General features: G+C 45.6%; 2 protein-coding genes across 2 annotated transcripts in view; one reads left to right on the forward strand and one right to left on the reverse strand.

Moving 5' to 3' along the window:
* Positions 1-856, reverse strand: part of FANCB (FA complementation group B) — a 110,533-nt gene extending 109,677 nt beyond the window's left edge. Inside the window, exon 1 of the mRNA XM_082246725.1 lies at positions 775-856. The gene's annotated coding sequence lies outside the window, so the exon portion shown is untranslated. The remainder of the gene's footprint in view (positions 1-774) is intronic.
* Positions 857-866: 10 nt separating this feature from the next.
* The window catches only part of MOSPD2 (motile sperm domain containing 2), a 279,719-nt gene continuing 253,634 nt past the window's right edge, over positions 867-26,951 (forward strand). The window contains exon 1 of the mRNA XM_082246726.1: positions 867-949. Within this exon, the coding sequence (XP_082102852.1) occupies positions 941-949 (9 nt within the window). The 5' untranslated portion in view covers positions 867-940. The remainder of the gene's footprint in view (positions 950-26,951) is intronic.

Below are 26,951 nucleotides of genomic sequence, written 5' to 3' on the forward strand. Positions count from 1 at the left end.
AAAGTCGCCTGTCTCTTCAAAGTAGTGCACAAGTCTCTTCCAAGTCTCTTCAAGTCACGGGGCGACTTTCTGGTAGTGTGAACCAGCTCTGATTATACATGTTTTATATAGCGCCAACAGTTTGCACAGCGCTTTGATATGCCCTTGATCACCAGTGCTTGCATTGGAAGACTCCATTCCCACCTGATCGCAAGCGAAATCGCTGCATGACATGGGACGCTACCCAATGGCACCCCAATCCTGTCTCGATTGCAATTTGCTATGCTTGTTGCTAAAAAAGTAACATGAGCTTCTTTCGCGCAATAAAATTTGCAGTGCCATTAGAAGTAACGGCATCACAAATGCACCCCGTGTTTTGCAGCCATTTGAAATAGAACCTTACCAGTGACAACCCAAAGGTTGAGATTTTCCTTCACGTTCAGTGACAACAGAGGGTGGATTTTGCTAATGGGGTACAGACAGCAAACCTGTCCTGTGCCAACCCATCTCCACTCTGTCCAAACCGAAAGCCAAAGTCCTTCATTATGGTGCTGCAGCTGAGCAGAGCCCACACAGGCCTCCCTCATACCGCCCAGGACTGTGTGGACTTTGCTCGGCTCCTGAGCACACGCGTGGCCTCTGCAGCTGGCAAATCACGTTGCTTGCTGGACTGGTTGGTACAGACAGCTGAGCTCGCCCACGTGTCCCCTCACAGCCGCCCTCAGCATACTGAGCCAACTTCCCGCCACGGACGCCGCGCAGCACTCTGGGTAACCCATACCGAGCTCCGCTCACCTCAGCCCGAGCCGCCGTCCAGTCCTCCCGTGACGTCACCCCGAAGCTGAGTGAGCGGACCGGGGGGAGGAGCCGCCAAGGTGGGCGGGAACGTGATATCGGCGTGACGTCAGGACGGCCGGAAGGAATGTGAGAAGATCGGCCGGGTACAGAGTTGGAGAAGAGGATGGCGGAGGTGAGTGCATAGAGAGAGAAGAGTGCCTGTCAGTACTAAGCAGGGGTCATGTGACCTGGCATGGTCACCTAGGTGACAGCTGTTATCTCCATCCTGTGTAGGGTGGTGTGCTGTGGTTGTTGTTGTCTGTATGACAGGTCCTCATTGTGCCCCATATGGAGTGTATGGGGGTCTCCAGCACTGTAAATGAATCCCCATGTGTGGGCTGTGATGGTGGAGAGGTGTACAGCTCTGATTTGTGTTCTCTGTGGAGTAGATATCCCTTCTCCATCACACTTCTGTAATGTTGTGCCCAGTCACTGGGGGTATGAGGGGCCCCTGCTTTCCACATGCATTTCCCACTGCATTCTAAACGCATGGCAGTTGCAATTTGCGGAAGGTGTCAGCGGTAACTTGATGAGACCCCAAACGCAGGTTGCAAATGCGGTGATTGCCTGCAGCGGATCGCAAGGTACTTCTGTTTTCTGTGAATTTCCAAAAGTAGCGCACGCAATATTTTTGGTGTGATTCAGATTATTCAAAATCAGTGGACTCAAATTGCACAGCACGATTCCTGGTGTGAATGTTATGTGACCCCCCCAGACATAGTCTGCATTCATACTTGTGCATTCTGGGAACGTCAGCAGGAACATCTGAAATACACAAGTCACATCTTCTACTGCATACCACTTAAATCAGATTTCCCCAACTTTTTTGGCACTGGGTACCGGTTTCGTGGGAGAAAACTTCCTCCTTGGCATATAATATAACTGAAAATAGTTCAACTCCCCATAATGCAGAATCAGTGGGAGCTCTGAGCATGTCGCTTGCCACCGTCGCCTGCCACCAGATGCAGCATGTCGCTTGCCACCGTCACCTGCCACTGGATGCAGCGTTTTGCTTGCCACTGCCACTGGATGCAGCGTGTCGCTTGCCACCGGATGCAGCGTGTCGCTTGCCACCGGATGCAGCGTGTCGCTTGCCACCGGATGCAGCGTGTCGCTTGCCACCGTCGCCTGTCACTGGATGCAGCGTTTTGCTTGCCACCGTCGCCTGTCACCGGATGCAGCGTGTCGTTTGCCACCGGATGCAGCGTGTCGCTTGCCACCGTCGCCTGGCACCAGATGCAGCATGTCACTTGCCACTTTCGCCTGCCACCGGATGCAGCGTGTCGCTTGCCACCGGATGCAGGGTTACATGCCACCGGATGCAGCGTGATACTTGCCCACCATCACCTGTCACTGGATGCAGCGCATCGCTTGCCCACTGTTGCCTGCCACCGGATGATGCGTGTCACTTGCCCACCGTTGCCTGCCACCAAATGCAGCACGTCACTTGCCCACCGTTGCCTGCCACTAGATGCAGTGTGTCACTTGCCCCTGTTGTGGCATTGGCTGGGTCCCAGAGTAAGGGCGAGCAGTGAGAGAGATGATGTCATCTCTTTGCTCGGCCGCCCCTGTGACAGAGCAGCCTTCGCAACTCTGAGGGTGGAACAGCAGTGATGTGGGGTGGGCGAAGAGAGTTGATGTCATCTCTCTGCTTGGCCGCCTGCCACACCTGTGACAGAGCAGCTTTCGCGGCCCGACTGCATAGAGGCCATGGTCTGGGACTGGTCCAGGGGACCCCCGACTTAAAGCCCAACTCCAAGCAATTTGTTTTTTTTCCCATGTAGTCAGGCAGTGCACGCACGGCATGGGTTAACTGCTGGTTTTATCTAAGGGTGAACACAGAGCCTATACTTATCCGATCCTTCGATCCTCTGGAAAACTGCGTTCCCCCTATGTCCAGTGGTGGACTGTTCCTGACGTCTTCACATCCAGAGCTGGTCTATGAGTGTGATGATGTCAGGAACAGTCCACCACACAAGACTGCATGTGCAGGGGGGGTGGGCAGGAGCTGAAGAGAGGATTAGGTGAATATAGCTCAGCTCTCCGAACCCCAAGACCAACAGCAGTTAACCCAGTTCTGCTTTAACAGTACGATTGTTGTATAGTATCTGATTTCGATTGCCAATGGCCAGCCTTATGCCTTGACTCTGAGTCTTCTACTCCATTCTACACAATCCAGGATTTCCCTTTATGTTGTCAACTCCTTGATTTTCTGGCCCTTCGTGGTCCAGTTTCAGTGGAATCTCAGACTGTTTTGCTTTTCACTCTTTTGTTAGTCCGTTTGATGCACCACAGTGTTTTCTGTTGATGGTCTGTATTTCTTTATATCTGGAAAATCTATTTATAAAATGTTTTATGGAAATGTGCAAGTCACACTTGTGGTGCCGGTACTTGTTAATGACACCCCAAACGCGCAAAACTCAATGCCTGAAAAGGTCTCGGAGCTTCTTTTGGTGTATTTGTCACATGAAGGGTAGCCCATTCATATGCTGTCACATGAAAAATGCACAAAAAAAGCTTGAAAAAACACGACGGAGTGAATGTAGGCTGCATTCCCACCTGTGCCTTCTGGGAACTCGCGAAAAATGCAAGTCACCGTTGCTTTGCCATTAATTGCCAATAGCACCCCAAACACAGCTAGCGAAGGCGCACTTTTGTCTCATACCGAAAAGGCCCTGGAGCTTTTTTTATTTTGTTTTTTTTTTTGGTTTATATGCAGTCAGTCATGTAAATAAAAAAAAAAGTGCAACAAACCCAACACTGTAAAGAATGTGTAAAGCTAACATTTCACATTCCTGACACAGTGGATATAAAAGGTCTACACACCGTGTTAAAATGTCAGGTTTCTGTGATGTAAATAAATTAGAGCAAGATAAATCATTTCAGAACTTTTTCCACCTTTAGAGCCCATTCACATTAGCGCGACTTGTCAGGTGACTTTTCAGCCTGACAAGTCGAGGTATGTCGCGGTCCATTGAGTAGTACAGGACCCATTCTAATAGGAGCCACACAAGTCGCTCCGACTTAGAAAAAGGGTCCTGTACTACTTTGGGGCGACCTCGGAGCGACTTGCATAGACTTCCATTATGTGAAGTCTCTGCAAGTCGCGCCGAAGTCACGGTGCACGCGACTTCACAGGTCGCCCCCCGAAGTCGCGTCGCCTCAATGTGAATGGGCTCTTAAAGTAGTTGTTACCCTAAAAAAATTAAAATAGAGATCCAGTTTCCTTATAGCAGGTTAAATAGCACAGTGTTTGTGCTGTCTAACCTGCCCCTCTGGAAACTGTAAAAAGCCTTGCTGATCTTGCCACTTTCTGTGTCCCCCTCTTTATGCTGACCATGATAATCATGGCTGCTGAACCCTGATCACCATGGTTTGCCTGCGTGCCTCTGTCATCTGCTGTCTCTGCTCTCCCCCCTCCACTCCCTGCCTGTCCGCTCGGAATACTGTGTCTGTCTCCGGCTCCCCCTACCCCCCCCCCCCCCGCTGCTGTTAGTAAAAATGTAAAATGTCACTGCCAGCCAGATAAATGAATCCGTTTTTTGTTCAGTTTGTCACATATGCCCAGCCTAGTGCAAACAGGTCGACCGAGAAACACATTAACCTTTCAATTTATCGTTCATTTGCTAGAATTTTCCAAACTGTTCCTTCGATTTTTCGGCTCTGAAAAGTTAAAACCGATTTTCTATTTGTGCCCATTAACTGGACCAAAAACGAACGAACGGACCAAATGACAGCTTTTTTAACATTTTTTTTTTTTTCGGCTAGTGTATGGCCAGCGTTGTACTACAATCCAGGGCTACAGCGGGAGGGGCTGAGCGGCCACCTGACTCTCAGGCTGACGTCAGAGGGAGAGCTCGGCTCCTCCTGCTGTAGCCCTGGATAGTAGTAGCAGAGTGGCCGGGAGTCACGTGACCGGCCTGAAGATACTTCACAAAAAGGTATTTAGAGGCATCGATTCTAGCAAACACTTATACAGTGCCGGATGGCAGCTTAAAATAGGGGGGGCTGGCAGCAAAGCATAATTTAGGGCTCTTTCACACGGCCGCTCCGATTTTTATTTTTTTTTTTTTATTCCACTGCGGCGCTTTTTTTTTTTTCACGGACACGGATGACACTTGTATGTCCGCATATCATCCCATCGGTTTGCAGATGATATACGGACATAATGCAGGTCTATGGGGATTGCGGATGTCAGCGAATTACACCGCTGACATCCGATTTTTGCATCCGTTCCGGTTTTTAAACGGAAGAAAAATAGGGTTCTGTTCCAAAAAACGTAACAGAACTGAAGGGACAAAAATCGGATGTCAGCGGATGGTCATCCGCTGACATCCGCAATCCCATTGACTTACTTTATGTCCGTATATCATCCGCAAAAAAATGGGATGAAATACGGACATACGGAACGCCCGTGTGAAAGAGCCCTTAGGGTTACAAACCCTTTAATATGACCTACAAACTGTACAATTCCATTGAAAAACAAACAAAATTTTTTTGGGGGAGAAGTAAAAATAAAAAACTAAAATAATGTGGTTGCATAAGTGTGCACACCCTCTTATAACTGGGGATGTAGCTGTGTTCAGAATTAAGCAATCCCATTCAAAATCATGTTAAGTAAGGCCCCTTTCACACGAACAATCCGATCAGATCCGCCTGTCAGTTTTTTAGGCGGATCTGATCGGATCCTCCATGCATCCCTATGGGGCAGCGGATGTCAGCGGAGACATGTCCGCTGACACCCACTGCCATCCGCATCCAATCCTGTCCGTGTCATCCGGACGGATGGAAACCCTATTTTCCATCCCATCCGTCCAGGGGATCGGATCAGATAGGATCGGATGAGAGCGGACAGGCGGTCCTCTCTCATCCGATTCCCCATAGAGAGCAGCGGGGCTCTGACACCTCCCTCTCCACACAGTGCGGAGATGGAGCTGTCATCCGCCTGCTCAGCGGGGATCGGCGGATCGATCCCCGCTGAGCAGAGAACGGTCCGCACCAGGCAGGCGGACCATGTGAAAGGAGCCTACGAGTCAGTACACACAGTGCAAACACAAGTACACACAGTGCCTCCGATTAACCCCAAGTAAGGTTCAGCTGTTCTAGTAGGTCTTTCCTGTCAGGCTACATTCACACCTGAGCGTAGCGTTTTTCGCGCGTTTTTTTACCGCGATTTTTGCGGCGATTTTTACCGCGATTTTAACGCGATTTTTACCGCGATTTTTGTGCAGGCGTTTTTAGATTGAATAGAGATCAATGGAAAACGCCTGTAATCTGCCCAAAAAGAAGCTCATGTACTTTTTTGAGCGTTGGGCGTTTTGTATACAGCTTCAAAACGCTCAGATGTGAACAGGGCCATTGAAATGAATAGGATTTGTCTTGTTGGGCGTTTTGAGAGCTGATCCTAGAGCAGAAAAACGCCCCAAAAACGCCCCAAAACGCCTACATGTGAACGGAGCCTCAAGGTAGAGGGAATTATGAACAGTTCCAAATACCAGTCAATATTAGCACAAAACCCTCAGGCTTCTGCCAGAAAGCTGAACATGAAGAGGAACTTCATCTTTCATCATCACCCAAAGCATACATCCAAATGTACAAAGGAATGGCTTCACCAGAAGAAGATTACAATTTTGGAATGGTTCAGCCAGAGCCCAGACCTGAATCTGATTGAAAATCTGTGGGGTGATCTGAAGAGGGCTGTGCACAGGAGATGCCCTCGCAATCTGACAGATTTGGAGTGTTTTTGCAAAGAAGAGTGGACAAATATTGCCAAGCCAAGATGTGCCATGCTGATAGACTCATACCCAAAAAGACTGAGTGATGTAATAAAATCAAAAGGTGCTTCAACAAAGTATTAGATTAAGGTTGTGCACACTAATGCAACCATATTATTATTATTATTATTATTATTATTTTTTTTCCCTCCACCTAAAAGATTTCAGTTGTTCAACTGAGTTGTACGGTTTATAGGTCACATTATAGGTGGAAAAAGTTGTGAAATGATTTACCTTTGTCTCATTTTTTTTTTGTATTAAGAAACTTGACATTTTAACCAGGGTGTGTACACTTTTTATATCCACTGTATGTGCCTGCTGTACTATGTATTTGTATGAGAGAGTCTCCTTTTCTCTTTGTATTGCTTCCTTTTGTGTGAAATCTCTGGTGTTTCTGGCAGTCCCTCTGCTTTCCTATTACAAACTGACCACACTAAGCAGGAGAGTACACCGTGGTCAGTTCTCTAGTTATGCTAGGCGCTCAGCCTGCTCTCCTTCAATGATCTGACATGCCCCTGCTGCACAGCCATTCACTGGGTACCTCAGTGTACTGCTGTTTCCCTTTCCCAGCTCGTATGTATGCCAAAACTGAGGGGATGTGATCACTTATTAAAAGAAAAAGGGGGGGGGGGGTATTGATGATGTTTTTTATATGTATGCACAAATGTTTTGCCCTTTATTTCTGTTTTGAATGGGCTGTTTTGCAAGGTAAGGATTTACTTTTACTTTAAGGGCTCTTTCACACACGGAGTCCGTTCTCATCCGATCCGATCCGCCAGACGGATGGAAAATAGTGTTTCCATCCGTCTGATTTCGACGGATCGGATGTCAGCGGACATGTCTCTGCTGACATCTAATGCCCCATAGGGATGCATGGGGAGTCCGTTCAGATCCGCCAAAAAAACTGACAGGCGGATCTGAACGGACTCCATGTGTGACAGGGGGCCTAGAGCTGAACACCAGCCTTACCTTCAGTCAAGCACAGTTGCACAGACTCCTCTCCTGTACTGAACTTCTTTACTTTGATTTCACTGCACACTGTGAGCTTCTCTCCATCTGTATTAGAAGCTGCACCAAGTCAGATAATCTGTCTCATTTCCTGGCTGAAGAATGTCCAACATTGTCTAGCACTCTCCTCCCAATCCTGACTGTCCCCGGCCTTCCCTTCCATTCATTGGCTGTTGGATAATCATTGGGTCTTAGCATCACATGTGACTGTTACCTAGAGCATTGGTTTCCAAACTGCAGCCCAGGGATCAGATGTGGCTCTTTGCTTGCCTTTTTCTGGCCCTTGGGACACTATTCCACCAATGAGGGGACACCATTCCTCACACTGACACCATCAATGACATTATTCTTCCCATTGATCCCATCAATGGGGCCCTCTTCCCCCATTAAAACTAATGATTTGGCATTATTTATGCCCACTGATGCCAGGGAATTTTGTACTCCCACTGGCCACTGTCTGCCCTCCCCCCCCTCCCAAAACGTGAAGGACCTAAACATCTGCTGACTCCATGCTTCTGCTTATGCAGGGGTAGGTGGATGAAACCATAGCATGCAGTGAGGGGGGGGGGGAGCTGGTTTCTGACATATCTCGAAGGGTCGGATGCTGAAGTGTGTGTTTTTTTTTTTTTTTTTTTTCTGCAGCTGCGTAAACTGGGCAGCTACAAATGACATAACTCCCCACATGTTTACTGGGGTTCCTTTGTCCCAGGATCTGGCTCTTACACCTTCTGAATGCAGGGAATGTACTCTGAGCACTTGCGTGGCAGTTGGTTTACAGTTAAAATTTATAAAAATATATCAGGAAGTGAAAGAGAGTGTTTGCAGAAGATACTTGGAGTCTCTGCCTACCTACTAGGATGATGTAACGGTTCCCTATACAGACAGCATTTTTTTTTATCTAGTCACATGAGATATGTTAATCGTAACCTTTCCTGAAGGCTGCCATTGTGGGCGTCTCATTCTGAAAATGCTAATTACTTGACTTTTTCACCAGCAGTCTTCCTTAAATACTGTGGTTCACTGACCAAGAACAAGTGTGCAGAAAAGGACTTGTGACTTTACTGTGATCCTCCTGATCTGCTCACTTCTTCCTCTTTAATTAATTAGAAATCATTATAGCCGGTGCAATGGCGTAATAGGCAACATTGTCAGATGGAGGTCAGCAATGGCCCTATTTTTCTTAGGAAAGGTTTACTGCAAACGGGACACCATTGATGTTCAGAGATTACAGAAACAAAGTACTGGGTGGTAAAAATATTAATATGTTAAAGCGGAGTTCCACCCAAAAGTGGAACTTCCGCTTTAGGTGTTCCTACCCCCCTGACATGCCACATTTGGCATGTCATTTTTTTGGGGGGGGAGCGGGTACCTAGATTTGACAGGTACCCGCTCCCACTTCTGCTCGGAGCGCCGCGGCGCCCTGAGCGGAAGTTCTCCTCTCCCCCTCCCTCCCTGCAATCTTCTGGGACACGTCAGAGGTCCCAGAAGATTGCCGGCCAATCACGGCGCGCAGCGCGACTCTCGCATGCGCAGTGGGTACCCGGTTGTGAAGCCGCAAACTGTAACAGCCGGGTGCCCACAGCAGTGATGCCGAGGGAGAGGATCGAGGCTTCGGGCGGCCGCATCGCTGGACCGTTGGACAGGTGAGTCAAATGGCTGGAACTCCGCTTTAATTACATTTAAAGGTCTCTATAGCCAAAACTTTTCCTTGTTGAAATAGTGAGGAAGGTTAGAACCCATGTCAATAAAGAGATGACAGGGGTTCTAGCATTGCCCTACTGGAAAAAATAGTAAACATTTTTTACTTCTGTTTATTTTGCTGTTGGAGATATTCCCCTCACTTTAGTCCCTAGGCCTTCCCCTTCTCCTTTCAAAACTAGAAAAAGTTTGCTTTAGGTGGGCATCCTAAAGTGAATCTTTACCCTTAAAGAGGAAGTAAACCCTCCTCTGCAAGTTGTACCTTTAGGTAAGTCTTTGATAAGGCCTCCCTATAGGTACTGTAAATATCTCCTAAACATGTACAGTTTAGGAGATATTTACTTTCGATGCATCCAGTGACGTCACTGGCGCATGCGCTCTGAAGGAACGGCCGCTCGTGCCGTTCCTTCAGAGCCCTGTGCCGTGACTGTCGGCTCCCGCGCGCGTGCGCGGGAGTGACGTCACCGCGGCTCCGGCCAATCAGATGGCTGGATGCCGCGATCCCGGAAGACGGGCGACTAGACATGTCGCCCGTCATAAAGGTGAGCGGACGGCACGGCGGGGGCTCGTTCTAAGGTAAGTATTTCATAATGAGCTAGTATGCGATGCATACTAGCTCATTATGTGTTTCTCTTTCAGGTTGTAAAAAAAAAAAAAAAAATTTTTACCGAGTTTACAACCTCTTTAACAACCTAATAAAAATAATGTTCTTTAGCAAGGAACATACATTTTACATTAATAATTATGCTATCAAAATCATGAAGCAGAACTAAACCGTGGATTTTAATTAACTTAACGGTTTAAAAAAAAAAACAGTTCCATTCCTGGAACGCCGGGATTGCTAACTGTAACATTTAAAAACCAGGAAGATCCTGCGCTAAGTAAATGGTGAAAAATATTGATAATGTGAAGCAGCTAGTACACTTGATCTATATAAATCAAAAAATCGTGGAAAACAAATGGTGCAGCGCTATCGTGAAACTTATAATCCTAAATTATACAAAAAAACTGATAAATACACAAATAGGAAAATGGTGCAACACTGACATGATAAAGTGTAACCATAAGTGCATAAATTTACAATCATCAAACGTGCATATGAAGTGAACAAAAGTCCGAAAAAAACTCCAAAATGAATATACAGGTCCCAGAATGGATAGTACTGTGTTTCCCCAAAAATAAGACAGGGTCTTATATTAATTTTGGCTACAAAAATCATACTAGGGCTTATTTTCAGGGGATGTCTTATTTATTTACGGTATGTACAATGACGATCTTAAAGTGATTGTAACCCTAAAATAAATAAATATTCTGATCCTTTAAAGCATGATAGACAGCACAGTGCTTGTGCTGTGTCATTTAGCCCTCTCTATGTTCTAAAAAACCTGTAATAAAAAAATCAAATATCAAAAAAAAAAAAGTTCTCTCCCCCCTCTGAAGTCTTAGAAGTCAGCAATTATGACATTCTGTAATCCCAAAAATAAACCTTGGATAAAGTCATTGTAAAATTATGTAATCGATTTTGTAAAAAGATTATGTAATGTGCAGTGTGTCTCCTTTTGTAATTTTATTGTGGAAAATACCTTATTTACAGCACTGCTGGGCACTCACGTGACCCTCCGGAGCTCTACTTTCCCGCTCCGAATACTGCAGATGGAGGGGCTGAGATCAAGGATTTTAATAGGGCTTATTTTCAGGGTAGGGCTTATATTGCAGCCATCTATGAAAATCATGCTAGGTCTTATTTTCGGGGAAACGGGGTAGGTGGAGAGGAGGCTGAAATCCCAAGGAGATGTTACAGCAGGAATACACCCGTGACAAATGTGTAAATAGGCTGCTTACCAGAAGCCACGGCCCCCAAATCAATGGTCAGGCCACACACGCTGAGATGTAATATCTGTAAACTCCTTCCTATGGAACCCTGGGTGAGGAATCTGTCTCCTCCGGATCCAGTGTCTCACAACTCCAGGCACATAAACCTCAAATATATAGAGAAGAGACAAGGAGACCCATAGCGTAATCCAGTATGGTTTAAACAATAAAATTTATTCCACGTTGCACTTACATTTGGGAAGTAAAACAATCGCATCAATGAATCCCTCAAAATCCGCGGCGTCCTGTGTGTAGTATAAAAGTCAGGCGTCTAGGGGGCGTGGTGGTTGAGCATCAGGTACCGCCCGGTTTCGTCATACGTGACGTCGTTCGCGCCCCGGAGCGAGCATGTGCAGTGTTTCTGACTCCTACCACCAAGACCACTTCAAATCACTGAAGTGGTCATGGTGGTTAGAGTGTTCCTTTTAATATCTCTCAGAAGAAGTAAACCTCCGTATACTGATTCCATTTCATTTGATCATCCTCTAGTTGTGTTAAATTAGTGCGGGGAGTGCGGCCGCGCACTAATTACTTGTATACCTTAACTATAGTATATACAGTATTTTATATGCGGCCCGAGAAAATTTCTCTACACTCAATGTGGCCCAGAGAAGCCAAAAGGTTGGACACCCATGCTCAAAAGCAGGGGTCTTCAAAATACGGCCCTCCAGTTGTTCAGGAACTTCAATTCCCATCATGCCTAGTCTTGTCTAAATGTCAGAGTTTTACAATGCCTCATGGGATGTGTAGTTCTGCAACAGCTGAAGGGCCGTAGTTTGAGGATCCCTGCTCTAAAGTGTTTTCACCAAAGATCAGCAAGTCCATTTGTAACATGTTATGAAAGGTGAACTTATCCTTTTATCTTACATTACAGGACACTGGCAAGGTATCGCTAGACCCTTGAGTTATAGGCTCTCACCTTAAAGCGGAGTTCCACCCTGGATTTTTTTTTTTTTTTTTTAATACCCCCGGGACAGTCAGGGCTAGTGCATTCCACAATGGCTAGCCTCTGATCTGTCCCGGGTTGCACTTACCTGTTAGGACAAATACTTACCTTGCAAACGTCTTGTCCAGCGCTGCCATCTCAGATGTGGGCAGCTTGAAGCCAGCGCGTCCTCTTCGGCGTCTTCTTCCGCCTTCTTTGGTCCCACGATGCTCTGCGCCGGCCCCGACGCCACTTCCGGGTCGCGCGCGTCATCCCTCCACAGCTTCTGGGCATGCCCAGAAGCTGTTTAGAAGGGGATGACGCGCACGAACCGGAACTGACGTCGGGGCCGGTGCAGGCGCAATGATTCCTGGGAGCTATGACGTCCAGCTCCCAGGAATCATTGCAGAGCCAGGAAGTGACGACGGGCCGCGGCCGAGGAAGGAGGAAGAAGGAAGTAAGGTAAGTATATTTTCTTCGCTACGAGGTAAGTAAAAAAAAAAAAAATATGTGATTATCCATTTCTTTTTCAGGTGACCCAGAGCGAGAAGATGGAGGTAAGTATAAAAATAGGGTGGAACTCCACTTTAAGATTAGACACCAGCCATTGGGAACGCACCCACCAGGTGCCTACTCTATAGATTTATGTCTTTTGTGGTTATTGAGCAATACGCCACATCGTAACAGGCTACTTCACATAGGATTGAATGAAATATAATTTTGTGACATTTCAATAAATGGTGTGAATTAGCCCTAATTGTAACTGTGGTTGTGCAATAGATTTTATGTTTATTTTAGTTTACAACTAAGTGGTAATATTACAATAACATTGTAAATGTAGGTGAAGGTTGCTGGTTTCATTGTTCCCTAATGTACCGTATTTGAATACAACAGTGCCTATTTAGCAGAAGCTTTGTGTACTGTTGTGCTCATTATCTGTCAAGTGACATGTGGCAAGCATACCAGAATAACAATGTGATACAGACACTGTGCAGGTTCCCCAGCACATACATACCAACCATTATCATAGTTTACAATAGAACTGGATTTTCTGCCTGTATCGGTAGGTAAATGTGTGCATGGTCTCATGTCTCTGTACATAAACTACATTTATTGTGAATATACAATCATTTTTGAAAATATTTGTATAGATCTGCATATAGAAGAGATCAGCATGTACATAATTTGATCAACGAGTGTTAACTCTTTTAACCACTTTACCACTGAGTACCGTAGTACTACTGCGGCAAAGTGGCTCGTTATCGTCTGACGACGTAGTACTACGTCGTCAGACACTCCCCTTGTGGGCGGCGATCGCGCGCCGCCGGAGGCTCGCTCCCGCTGTTTTCAGTCACAGTGGGAGTCGGGCCAGGGGAGGAGCAGCGGCGATCGCCGCTGCTCTTCCCCGATCGTCGGGGATCTAGTGTGGAGATCCGCCTGCTTGTGTAAACAGAGCGGGCGGATCTCCCAAGTGACAGGCAGGGTCAGATTGCAGGGTTCAGCATAGCTGAACCCTGGATCTGTCCTTGTCACACAGTCACCTCCCCCCCCACACGTCAGTAAGCACCAGGCATACATTAACCCCTCCCTCTCCACTAAAATTAACCCCTTCCCTGCCAGTGTCATTTTTACAGTAACAGTGCATATATATAGCACTGATTACTGCAGTAATGTCACTGGTACCCCCAAAAGTGTCAAAAATGTCAGTCAAGGGTCCGATCTGTCCGCCGCAATGTCGCAGTCCCGCAAAAAAAAAAAAAAAAAATCGCAGATCGCCGCCATTACGCGTTTAAAAAAAAAAAACACCAAAAGTGACAGAAATCTTTCCCTTTGTTAGTAAACGCAATAACTTTTGCGCAAACCAATCAAAATACGCTTATTGTGAATTTTTTTACCAAACATGGGTAGCAGAAAACAAATTGGCCAAAAATTAAAAAAAAATTTGATTTTTACATTTTTTTGGGGGGAATTTCATATAAAAAAAATGTGAAAAATATTGTTGTTTTTTCAAAATTTACGCTAATTTTTTTTGTTTATAGCGCAAAAAGTAAAAATCGCACAGGTGATCAAATACCACCAAAAGAAAGCTCTGTTTGTGGGAAAAAAAAGACGTAAATTTTGTTTGGGTATGGCGTCGCACGACCGCGCAATTGTCAGTTAAAGTCACACAGCGCCAAATCGCAAAAAGTGGCCCAGACGTAAGACAGCAAAATGCTCTAGTGGTAAAGTGGTTAAAATATCTTTTTAACTTTGAGAAAAATTGGCACCCTTGGGTCACACACTATTTACCCTCCAACTTTGGTGAATCCTTATTGATGCCTTGGTGACATATTTTTACATTCAAGCTTCTTGTATGTATATTTAACACTTGAGGTCGCATATTACCCCGGGAATTATCTTTAACCTTATCCCTATCCTTTTTTTTTTTCTATTATTCCTATTTCATTTTCCTATTCTCCCTACTTTTCTTGCTCCTCTTTTTCCCCTCTTTTTCACTTCTTTTACTCTTCCCATGTGGTTCAGGTAGCAACATTTATACCTATGCTTTCAATACTTGTAACATTATATTGTTGTGCTTAAGGCCCCATTCACACTTGTGCGACTTAAAAGTCGCATGATTTTGACGCAACTTTGTTGCAGTGATTTTGACGCGAGTTTGAGTGGGCTTATAATGTCTTTTCCTCAAAACGCATCAAAATAATGCCAAAAGTAGTGCAGGGACTACTTTGAAGTCGGCGTGACTTCAAGTCGCACAGATATGATTGGGGCTCATTGGAAATAATGGAGAACTACTTGTCATGCGATTTTGCAGTCCCAAATCGCATGACAAGTCGCACAAGTGTAAAAGGGGCCTTAATAAGCTTTACATCCTAGTCGGTTATGATATACTAGATTTTGATCCTTCCTAGATATTTTCAAGGATGAATTTTCCTATTTGCTATACCTATTTTTGAACTACATGGTATTCATTGTATTGTATCTGTAACTATCTTTTTACCCATACTTTATGATGTTATTTTCTTATTGCTGCATCTAAACCTCCTTGTATAATACGTTAAAACTCAATAAAACAAATTTGACAAGAAAATATCTTTTTAACAGTTAATATATTTAATCATTCCATTTAGCAGCCATATTTGTTCCTCCCCAATGCAGGCTCTTCTTTCTACTCTGCAGTGTTAAAGTGGTTCTAAAGACTCAACGTTTGTAGCTTTATGCATTCTATGCATGAAGGTAAAAAACCTCCAGTGTGCAGCTCCCCCCTCAGCCCCCCTAATACTTAAGCCAAATCTAGATCCAGCGATGTGCACAAGAGCCAACGCTCTCCAGGGTCTCTCCCTCCTCATTGGCTGAGAAGCAGTAGCCATTGGCTCCTGCTGCTGTTGAGACAGGGGCAGGGCCGAGCCACGCTCTGTCTTGTGGACACAGCCTACTCAGGAACGAGCATGCATGAGTGCCTCCATAGCAAGCGGCTTGCTATGGGGGCACTCGGCAAGGGAGAGGGGCCCAGAGCGTCATCAGGGGAACTGAGAAGAGGAGGATTGGGGCTGCTCTGTGCAAAACCACAGCACAGGGGAGGTCAGTATGACATGTTTGTTATTTGACCCCTTCATGCCTAAGGCTTTTTCTGACACTTGTTGCTTACAAGTTAAAATCAGTATTTCTCTTCCGTTCATTGACACACAGCTCCATATTGTTCACCATAGGGTTATGCTACCCTCTACAGAAATCGGACTAGGCAGACAACACAAACGCTTGGCTACACCCTGTGGGCCATCCTCAGCTGGCATAACCCTCCTCTCTGCTTAGACATACTCAGTTTTTTGTTAGCCTAGTTCAGAAGTAGGACCTAGTCTCCCTGCCGGGCCCTAGGTCCTGGTTTATTTTTTTTTTGATGTTTGTTTTTGGATCCTGTTTTTTTTCCTGTGGAGATCTTCTAGCAACTGCCAGGCTGAGCAATGGGTTGGACTATTGCAGTTCCACTGGTCCCCTCAGACCGGCCAGCGAGCGCATGCAGACCGTAGCTCCGTGCACGGACGGCTGCGACATAGCCCCACTTGACGGGGGCTGGCCAGCGGGTTAAACGTCTCACATGGTCGCATATAACCAGGTCTCTGCCTGAGTCGCAGCATTCCTTCTGGCCAGCAGCTCCCCCACTTTGGGGGCGAGGAGGTTTCTGTATTGGAAGTGTTACCCACATGCTTCTCTAGATCAGTAAGAAAGGGCCCCCTCCTCTCCTTTCCTGGTATTCCCCGGGGTGGCTGGTCCCTCTGGGGTTCCCCCCATCTCCCCACCAGGTGGCATTGAGCTTGCTTGTCTGCCCATGCTTATGGTGGGGGTCGGTTGGTGCCCAGGCTGTGGGTGCCCCTGGCTTTCGGGCGCGCTGTCCCCCTGTCATACTCAGTAGGCCTTCTATGGGGTGGGTGGCCTTTTTGGGTCCCCTTGGGACAGCTGGTGGGCATTGGGGGACAGGGAGGCTCAGTATCCATGGGTCCGAGTACCACTTGGTCGGGGAGGCCAAAAATTTAGGCCCTGGCTTTGCGGCCTACTGGCTGGATCTTCTCTGGGGCAGCCCCAGTTGTGGCAGCTAATTCCGCCATTGTACCCCATGTACGGGATCAGAGGGGTGAACAGCTGGCTCGGAGACAGTCCAGTGAAATTAAATATGCTTTTATTCAGCAAAACGGCAAAACAAACAGAAAACGACAGGCTTGCCTTGAAATAATATTCCACAGTCTTTGGAGCAAACAGGCTTATAGGCAATTTATTACACGGCTCTAGCCAGAGCTACAGTCTCTCTTTAGGCTTGGCTCACCCAATACAGGTCACAGACAGCGTTGGAGCTTCCCTCTCAGTGTGCTGGTGTCTCTTCCACTCCTAGCAAACGGCTCCACTGACACTTTCAGACCAGGTGCCTAATAAACAGGTCTGAAAGGGAAGTACCTGCCCTCTATAATTAACCCTCTCTTCAGCCTTTCCCAGGGTGACTCTCTACACCCGGGACATTCATCTCCCCTCCCTGGCTGGTCGTGAGTCCCCCGCAGATCGCGCTTGTGTGTCCGGGCGGCTGAAAATGTAGGCCACGGCTTTGCGGCCTACTAGCTGTCCTCTTTCTGGTAGGGACGGCTTATGGGGGTGGGAGAACAGGGTCCCAAGCAGGTTTAGCTGCCAGGGTGCTGTGGGGCATCTGTCGTCCCCAGTGGCTCTGTGGGGGTAGTCTGTCTGTGGGTTTCCCCACTTAGGGGGGTCTGTTTGCAGCCTCCTATGCGGGCCTCCTTAGGTAGATCCCCTTGTGGTATTCTCTCATTCCCCCCCCCCCCCCTTTTTTGCAGGCCTCAGTCGGTGCCCAGTTTGGGGGCTTGTTTCACCGCCCCCCCCCCCCCCCCCCCGTGCAGGGTAAGGATAGCAGTTAGCTTAGAGATTGTGCTCCCCACCCTCTCCTGTCTCATCAAATCCTGCATCTGGTTTGGTCGCTCCAGATGGGATCACCCTGCACTGTCTGAGTCCACGTTTCCCTAAACCGTCAGACAGTGAGGATGATTCCTCCATAGCTGCTGCGACACACAAAAGAGGCGCTGGTAGATGCATTGATTGCATTGGTGCAGGAATCATTTATCTTGGTGGATGCAGTCAAGGCTGCTGCGGCCATATCTGTTCCGTTTGTCACCCATAAACTGTCCCATGTGGTTATGGTTTTCTCTTATCCAGCTTAAGTGCTGGGTGCGTCTCACACGACCCTTGATGGTCCCAAGATGGCATATTTTGTGGCTAAAGGGCTGGTCTGCAGATCACACCTCCAAGAAGGATCTTGCCTAATTGCCTTTTCAGTGCGAGCACCCTTTTAGGGCAACCCTGAATGATTTCAGCCAACGAGAAGTTTTTTTTATCCCTCAGGGGTTCCAAGCCCTTCAAGGCCTCTTCAAGAGGTTTCTAGTGGCCTTGGTCTGGCAATCGGAGAGCAAGCTTCTCAAGACCTGCTGACAAGACCCGTTCGGCATGACAGTTTGCCCCCATCCATGTCTGAGGTAGAGGGATGTCTTCGCTGGTTCCAGGGCCGTGGCCCTTCCTTGGGTCAGTGACCAGTGGGTCCAAGAGGTGATTGTATCCGGTTCCAAGATGGAATTCTATTTCTTGTCCTCCAGAATGGTTCTTTCCTTCCAATGTGCACCTGCCCTCGGCTTGGCTGCAAGCTCCATTGTGGGCACGGCAGGTCTTGCTGTCCCAGGGCGTGATCGTCCTGGCTCCAGTGTCTGAACATTTTCGGGGGTTTTATTCAGACTCTTTCATGCTTCCGAAGAAGAAGGGCAAGTTTGTCCTATTTTGGACCTCAAGGCCCTTAACCGTTTTGTTCGGGTGCAACAATTCATGATCTCCTTTTGGATGGTGGTGGCGTCCCTACATCAAGGGGGTTCCCTGGCTTCTTTTAGATGTCAAGGATGCCTACTTGCACATTCCTATTTGCCCCCGGCATCAGCGTTTTCCTCTGCTTTGATCTGAGAAGGAGCACTATCAGTTTGTGGCATAACCCTTTTGGTCTAGCCTCCGCTCCTTGGTTCCTCACAAAAGTGTTGGCCCCGATCTTCGCGTTGCTGCATCGGCGGGAGATTGCTGTGCTGGGATACCTGGATGACCTCCTCTTGCGAGTAGAGTCCCCGTCGGCTCTGATGGCCGATGTGGAAATTACTTTCCAGACTTTTTGGGAGATCGGGTGGCTTCTGAATTTCAGATGTCTGCCCTGGATCCTACCAGGAGATTGGATTATTTTGGGGCGGACTCTGGATTCAGCTCTATCTAGAGTGTTCCTTCCTCTGAGAATGTTGCAGAAGTTGCATTCTGCGATTTAACTGTTGTTAGCTCACAAGTGGCGACCCTTTCTGATGGTGTCCACCTTCGAGGTGGTTCCGTCTGCACAGTTCTACACTCCTTCAAAAAGAGATTCTAGTCAAATTGGACAAGTGTCCCAAATCGCTGTACAAAGTGATTTGTCTGAGTCAGGCGACAGAGTTCTCTGGTCTGGTGGCTGCGCTCCTCAACCTTGCTGCAGGGCAAGTCCTTTCTCCCCTTGTATTGGACAGTGGTCACGACAGATGCCAGCCTGTCCGGGTGGGGAGGAGTCCTGGGGCTGAACTTGACCTAGGGCTGTTGGATGCTGGAAGAGTCCAGATTGCCCGTCAATGTCTTGGAACTTCGAGCGATCAGGCTTTGCCTGGATCATTGGGCAGAGCAACTCTGGGGGTTCCCAGCAGTTTTCTTTTTTTTTATTTTATTTTTACACTGTACTTTTTTTTTTTTTAATAATAATCCAAACTTTTTTATTGATATAAAAGAGAAAGGCATCTTAACATTACAGGGACAGAATGGTCAGTTAAATCCTACTTCATAAAAATACAGAATACAACGGTCAATCTGTGCAAGCAAGGTGCAAAACAGAGGGAGAAACCAAACAACAAAGGAAAAATAAAGTAGAACCACACGAGCCCACAATGCAGTAATCTATGCACAATGACATTTCTTTCTGTTTTTCTGAAGTAATAGGCTCTGAACCAAATTAGCTTAATGAATATCAGAGGTGGGTGGGGTATTCCAGCTTCTGTAGCAATAAAAGAGACTATATTCACTTTTGTAAGAATCTATCCATTACTAGTGTAGAAGCAAGACCAGGAGAATCCAGCCAGCTCTGCCATACAAGAGTATATTTCTTTAACCCATTTAGATGGTGGTAAGCCAGTTGCTCCCTGAGTAGAAGAGAGTTAACATATTCAACCCATTTCTTTCTGGAGGGTATCGTAGGCGATATCCAAAACCTAGCTATCCGCTTCCTAGCCAAGTATGACAGTTTCGTTATCATAGTGTATATGCCCGGTGGATACTTTTCAGCATCCAAGGCTCCAAGAAAACACACCAAGGGGTTAAGAGGAATAGGCACGTAACAGGCAGTGACAGGTACTCTTTATGGAGGGATCTGGGGTTTATAGGACCTCAAATCCCTCCTTTGCGCATAAAAGCATTCAAAATGCCAAGTTTGGCTGTTTTGAATGCTTACTTTTTTTTTTTTTATCTGGTGCCTTTAACCACTTAAGCCCGGAGGATTTGGCTGCTAAAAGACCAGGGGGTATTTTGCGATTCAGCACTGCGTGACTTTAACGGACAATTGCGCGGTCGTGCAACGCTGTACCTAAACGAATTTGACGTCCTTTTCCCACAAACAGAGCTTTCTTTTGGTGGTATTTGATCACCTGTGCGATTTTTTTTGATCATGCGCTATAAACAAAAAGAGCGTCAATTTTGCAAAAATTAACAATATTTTTCACATTTTTTTATATGAAATTCCCCCCAAAAAAAAGTAAAAATCAAAATTTTTTAACATTTTAGGCCAATTTGTTTTATGCTACATATGTTTGGTAAAAAAAAATCGCAAAAAGCGTATTTTGATTGGTTTGCGCAAAAGTTATCGCGTTTACTAACAAAGGGAAAGATTTTTGTCATTTTTGTTGTTTTTTTTTTTTAACGCTTAATGGCGGCGATCTGCGATTTTTCTTTTTTTTTTGCGAAACTGTGACATTGCGGCGGACAGATCGGACCCTTGACTGACATTTTTGACACTTTTGGGGTTGCCAGTGACATTTCTACAGTAATCAGTGCTATATATATGCACTGTTACTGTAAAATTACACTGGCAGTGAAGGGGTTAACTTTGAGAGGGAGAGGCTGTGTGTGTCCCTAGGGGCGGGATTCTAACTGTGATTGGCTGTGGCTTGAGCTGTAGGAAAAATGATCAACGGTCCTACATAGTAGAACCGTATGATCACTGTTTCTACACAGGGGAGAATGACAGGTGGCTTGTTTACACTAGCCGCCTGCCTTTCTCCCTCTCCCCCAAGGATCGCAGAGTGACCGGCGGACATCGGGTCCGCAGGTCACGCGCGCGGGGGGGGTCCGTGACCGCGCGGGAGCGCCCCGCCGGCGGCGCTCGCTCCCCAGAGCCTCACAGGCTAGTGACGTACCGATACGTCACTCTGCCTGTGAGGGCTGACCGCCGCAGTATATGTACTTGCGGCGGTCGGCAAGCGGTTAAGGGTCCAGTCACCGGAAGTGATATCATGACATCGTTTCCGGGTTACTAGATCTGAGACCCGATCAAAGCCGATTCCATCTTTGTTTGGGTCTCCGGCCAGCTGGCGGCCGTGTCAGCTGGTCGCTCGGGTCTTCCGGTGGGTTGGGAGACCCGGGAAGGTGGCAGGAGGGGGGTGTCCCCTCCCGCTCCTTGTGATTGCAGGCATCACCCTGGTACAACCATTTGAAGCCGAAGAGCACATACAGTATTTGCGTTACGTCGGCATTATGAGGTTACAGGAAAAAAAAATGTCCTTTGCACAATGTTTTGTTATTTACAGATTATTTTCACAATGTAGGTCTGTGTCAGCCAGCACACTAAAAACAATGTACTAAAGTGTGGCTGATGTCCTATGCCAACAGCTCCTAAAGTGGAACTCCAGCCAAAACCTTTTCCTCGAAGTTTTGAGTGAGGGATGGTTAGAATCTTTAAAGTGATTTAGGAGATTCATCTTGGCTTTCTGTTAGCAAGTAAGAGGCAATATTCAGAAAATTTGTGAAATTCCTCCTTTTAACAGACGTCCCTATCGGAAGAAATTCCCTATAATTTTTGTTCTGGTGGCAGCTGCAAAAATTTAGATTACAAGTACCTTTCTAAACAGGTGACACCATTCAACAAAATGCGGTGTAAGCTCCCAAATGGGGTCAAAACTATCAGTAAAAGTCTAACAGAAGTTCCAGTGCTTTCAAACACTCTCCAATGTGAGAGTTGCGCTCAGTTGCAAGACATTGGACAGAATCATTTAAGTGGTTCTTCTACCCTGGCTTTACTGGATCAACTATACAGCTTATTTTATCACTTAAAATGGAACTCAACTCAAAAAGTGCAGATTTGCTGTGTTATAGGAAACATTAAGAACATTTTTTTTTTTTTTTTTCCTTAAACATAGTGCCCTGAAAAAATAACTTTTCTCCTGAATTCCTCCACCCAAGCAATCTTGTAACGACAGCCTCATAGCTGTGTATCTGCAGGGGAGATCATTGCTCTCTGACTGCTAGGCTGGGGATATTTTGTGGTGGAATTTGGCGCTGCTCACTGTTTTTGTTGGAGGCTCTGACATGAGGAAACAAAGCCCTTACTCTACCAAGATGGCCACCCTAACACAGAAACACATTGCAGAACAAGGCATGGGTAAGTCAGTAATGCAAGGACATCACAGGCAAAACTGGTGACTAGTTTTTTGCTCCATGCCTCCCTTTCTTGAGGACAGCTTCTACATTTCAGTTCTTCTTTAATACAGTAACCGTAATGTGGAAGAGCACTCATGAAAAATTGCTTTAAAGTACGCAATGTTAACAGTAGTAATTAATAAAAGGAACATGACTTCTTTATTTTTTTATAGAATTCAGTACACCAGAATGTACAGTTTATGTATTGTGGTGCACTATGGTACATTGGGCTCTACTGCACAATAATTGGGGTGCCATTCACAGCATGAACACGCATTTAACACACACATCTCACATTGAATAGGTGCGCTGCCATGCCTTACGGCAACGTAGGTTTTAGTGTGGGTTGCCACAACACACATAGGAATGGACGTTTAGAGATTTAGAGCTATAAAATAAAAAGTATAGCCAAAGCTTTTTTTTTAATCCTACATCTCCCTTGGGTCCCAAGTGTGGCAGAGAGCAGTAGCCAGCTTCACCCGCCCCCTCTCTAGCCCTCCAGTGAGCACGTGAGGTGCTGAGTATTCAGTGATGACTGACAGTTGCCGCTCTCCACTCCAAGCAGACCGAGAATTGAGTGATCATCGGTCATGTGATCGCTCCGTTCTTGGTCTTATAGCCGATGTGGGACAGCTGCAGCATTACACCGATGCTGCAGCATAAAGGTAAATATGTATGTGTTTTTTTTTTTTTTTTTTTTTTTTAATAAACCCTATTCCTTCCTCTCCTTTTTAACTGCCAGATGATCCATCTTTGTATAAACCTAATGATATTACTGGCCTTTCTCCCCTGTGTGTCATACAGGTGTAGTTTCTTGCATTCTTCACAATTCAGAACCCCTTTTATTGTCAAGAGCTGTGATAGCAGTGGTGTAGGGATTGACATTTGTGAAGTATCCAATTTAGAAGGCAGCAGGCAACTTGATCTCCTTATACAGTACTCTTATTTATTGGGGTTATTGGTGGCTGCGTCATTTTTGATACGATCAATCTATACAATCTGTTTCTCAACATTTTGTCAGTCAAGGCACCCCATTCTTAAAAAAAAAAAAAAAAAAAAAAAAAAAAAACTAAAAGTATATACTAAACAATAATGCAGTGGCATTGACACACGTAGGACACCCATCATTAGAGGTGATTTTTTTTTTTTTTTACGCTATCGCTGACTATTATTAGTGTTTCTTTTCTCCATCGTTCAGCTAAAGTGCTGATGGAGATGGGCAAACTAGAATGTTCTCAGGCGCCTGATGTCCTGCATACCAACCTATGACAGCGGTTGTCAACATGCCAGCAGCAAGTCCACGATTGTAATGCTGCACAATTTAAGCCTGTGGCTTTGTGTAACATAAAAAAGGCAAGCTTGATCTCCCTTTCTGGCTTGTTGACAATTTTTCGGGCAATTTGAGGCAATTTTTAGGCATTTTTTCACCGCACCCTAGTTGAAAAAGGTTGATCTAGACAAGCTTTGGGCTGGCCATACATTAATACAATTTTCTTACAATTTTATGTAAAATTTTCTTGAATTTTACCTTCAACTATGTAGTACAAAGGCCTGCCTAATTGGATACAAGATAAAGTTTTGTTTAGCTTTGACCTCATATTATGTGGTTTGTGGTAAATCTAACAGAAAATTGTACAAGGAAATTGAACATGTATGGCCAGCCTTTTTTCTATACTAGCAGTTGCATGATCGCTAACATCAAAAGATATTGGTTGTATTATACTATAAAAAAACAAAAATTATAATGAGTAGTACATAGTAAGATGAGATACTTTGATAATAGAGCTGATACCCCTAGTTTTCTAGCCTTTTGTATATGAAAAGTGTTACCTCTGAGCAATGACCCATTTAATAGGTTAATTAAATTGCTCTATCCATTTTATTTGATGATACAGTTTTGATATTTTTAAGAAGTGGGACATAGATTGCTTAAACTGTACAGAGCTTAATTTCAACTATTGTAATGCTGATCTATAGGGACTGATGTTAAGGCAATATAAAACAACATAACACATGTAAACAACACAGAGCTCTTGCTGTAATGGCAATCCGAATATAAGGAAATTCGAAGACAAGTAATTCTTGCTAGCAAACCTAATGATCCTCGTGGCTAAATGGACCTTGCCTGGTACATTGGTAACATTAAAGCAGAGTTCCAGCCAAAAATGAAACTTCGGCTTTAAGGCCTCTTGACGCCCTGACATGCCACATTTGGCATGTCATTTGTTTGGGGGTGGGAGCAGGTACTTAGATTTAACAGGTACCCGCTCCCACTTCCACTCGGGCCACCTACGCGGCTCCAGCAGAAGTTCTATTCTCCCCCTCCCTCCCACGTCACAGGTCCCAGAAGATTGCCCGTCCACTCAGGATGCGCAGCGCGACTCGCATCCGGCTTTAAAGCCGCAAGCCGTCACAGCCGGGTGCCCACACTAGAGAGGCCAGAGCCGCGGAGAAAAGAGCGAGAGAACTGAGGCTCCCATCAGCCGCATCCCTGGACTGTGGGACAAATGAGTGTGTGTTTATTAAAAGTCAGCAGCTAAACTTTTTGTAGCTGCTGACTTAAAGCGGAGTTCCGGGCACAAAATTCAATTTCTAATAATTACTGCATTGTATTCCTTACTCTCCGCTGAGTCAGAATTGGATATTCCCATCATTTTTTTTTTTTCACTTACCTGTTTACAGAGGTTTGTATACTCACCTTTCAAAGGACTTCCTCCCTCCTGTGCCTCGGCTCTCCTCGTCACTTCCTGCCGCAATGCGTCCTGGGAGCTCTTCCTCGGCCCTCCCATGATGCACTTTGCAGTCACATGGGCGGCCGACCACTGTTCTCATTTCTTGACTCACAGGCCTACGCCCACTGGAATCAGGAAGAAGGGAAGACATTTCCCCACAACTGACTCGGCAATCCACAACAAAGATGGCGCCGCACATCAGAAATTATATAAAGTAAGATTTTATTCTTGCAAACTCATTATTTCACCATTCTAACCAGGATTAGCGGATGTATCGATGTGTAAGGGTGATTGTTAGGGGGAGATTGAAAAAAAAAAAAAGATTCTGTGCCCGGAACTCCGCTTTAATAAACACAAAACCAGGTGGAACTCTGCTTTAAATATTTTCACATAAATTGGGCCCACAAAGAACCTGCATGAATCCAGCGGTTTTTTTTTTTTTTTGGATGAATAAGAAGCATAAAATAAACGGGCAATCCCACCTTGACGCGTTTTGCAGAACAGATGGTTACTCATAAAACCTATGGTAAGAAGTGTGTAAAGTGGGATTTGATGCCTGTTTGCAGTATGCTTCCTGCTTCCTGCTCATCAATAAACCTCTCTATTTATGCATGTTACCTCTGACATCAATTTGTATGGATGTATTTTCTTTGAAAGTTAGATATTTTATCTATCTGTGGCATGGAGGAGAATCAACCACTTTAAGACCAGGCCTTTTTCTGACATTTTTTGTTTACAAGTAAAAACCTGTATTTTTTTTTTTTTTGCTAGAAAATTACTTCAAACCCCCAAACATTTTATTTATAAAATGTAAATATTTTATTATCTTTTCATGTGACCACACTGAATAAATTACACTTTGCTACAATGTAAAGTAGTGAGTGTACAGCTTGTATAACAGTGTACACTGCTGTCCCCTCAAAAAAAGAGCGACAATTTTGAAAAAATAACAATATTTTTCACATTTCTTTTTTTATATGAAATTCTCAAAAAAAAATTAGAAATCAACATTTTAGGCCAATTTGTTTTCTGCTACATATTTTTGGTAAAAAAAAAATCGCAATAAGCGTATTTTGATTGGTTTGCGCAAAAGTTATTGCATTTACTAACTACGGGAAAGATTTATGTCATTTTTATTATTATTTTTTTTTCTTTTAACTAGTAATGGCGGCGATCTGCGTTTTTTTTTTTTTTTTTTTTTTTTTGCGGGACTGCGACATTGTGGCGGACAGATTGGACCCCTGACTGACATTTTTGACACTTTTGGGGGTACCAGTGACATTACTACAGTAATTAGTGCTAAGAATATGCACTGTTACTGTAAAAATGACACTTGCAGGGAAGGGGTTAACTTTATTGGTGATCAAGGGGTTAAGTGTGTCCCTAGGGGTGTGATTCTAACTGTTAGGGGGCATGGCTAGTGAAGTAATCATAGAGACATACAATCCTACATAGCAGGATTGCATAGCCTCTGTCATTACTTCAGGGAGAATGACAGATGGCTGTGTTTACATCAGCCGCCTGTCTTTCTCCCTCTCCTGAGGGAGATCGCGAGTGGCCAGCGGACATCCGAGCCGCTGGTCACACGCGCTGGCTAGGTCGGTGGCGCGCGCTCGCCCCCTACAGGTCGTGGGCGAACGACGTACCCCTACAACACTTTGCCTGTAGGGGGCTGACTGCCGCAGTAAATAGTCGTGCGGCGGTCGGCAAGTGGTTAATGTCTAAACCGCTGGCAAAAAAAGTGAGTACACTCTTAAGTTAAAATGTCCAAATTGGGCCCAATCAGCCATTTTCCCTCCCTGGTGTCATGTGATTCGTTAGTGTTACAAGGACTCAGGTGTG

Source organism: Pelophylax lessonae, assembly GCF_965119305.1.
Source record: "Pelophylax lessonae genome assembly, chromosome: 2".
In the NCBI taxonomy this organism is placed as follows: Eukaryota; Metazoa; Chordata; class Amphibia; order Anura; family Ranidae; genus Pelophylax; species Pelophylax lessonae.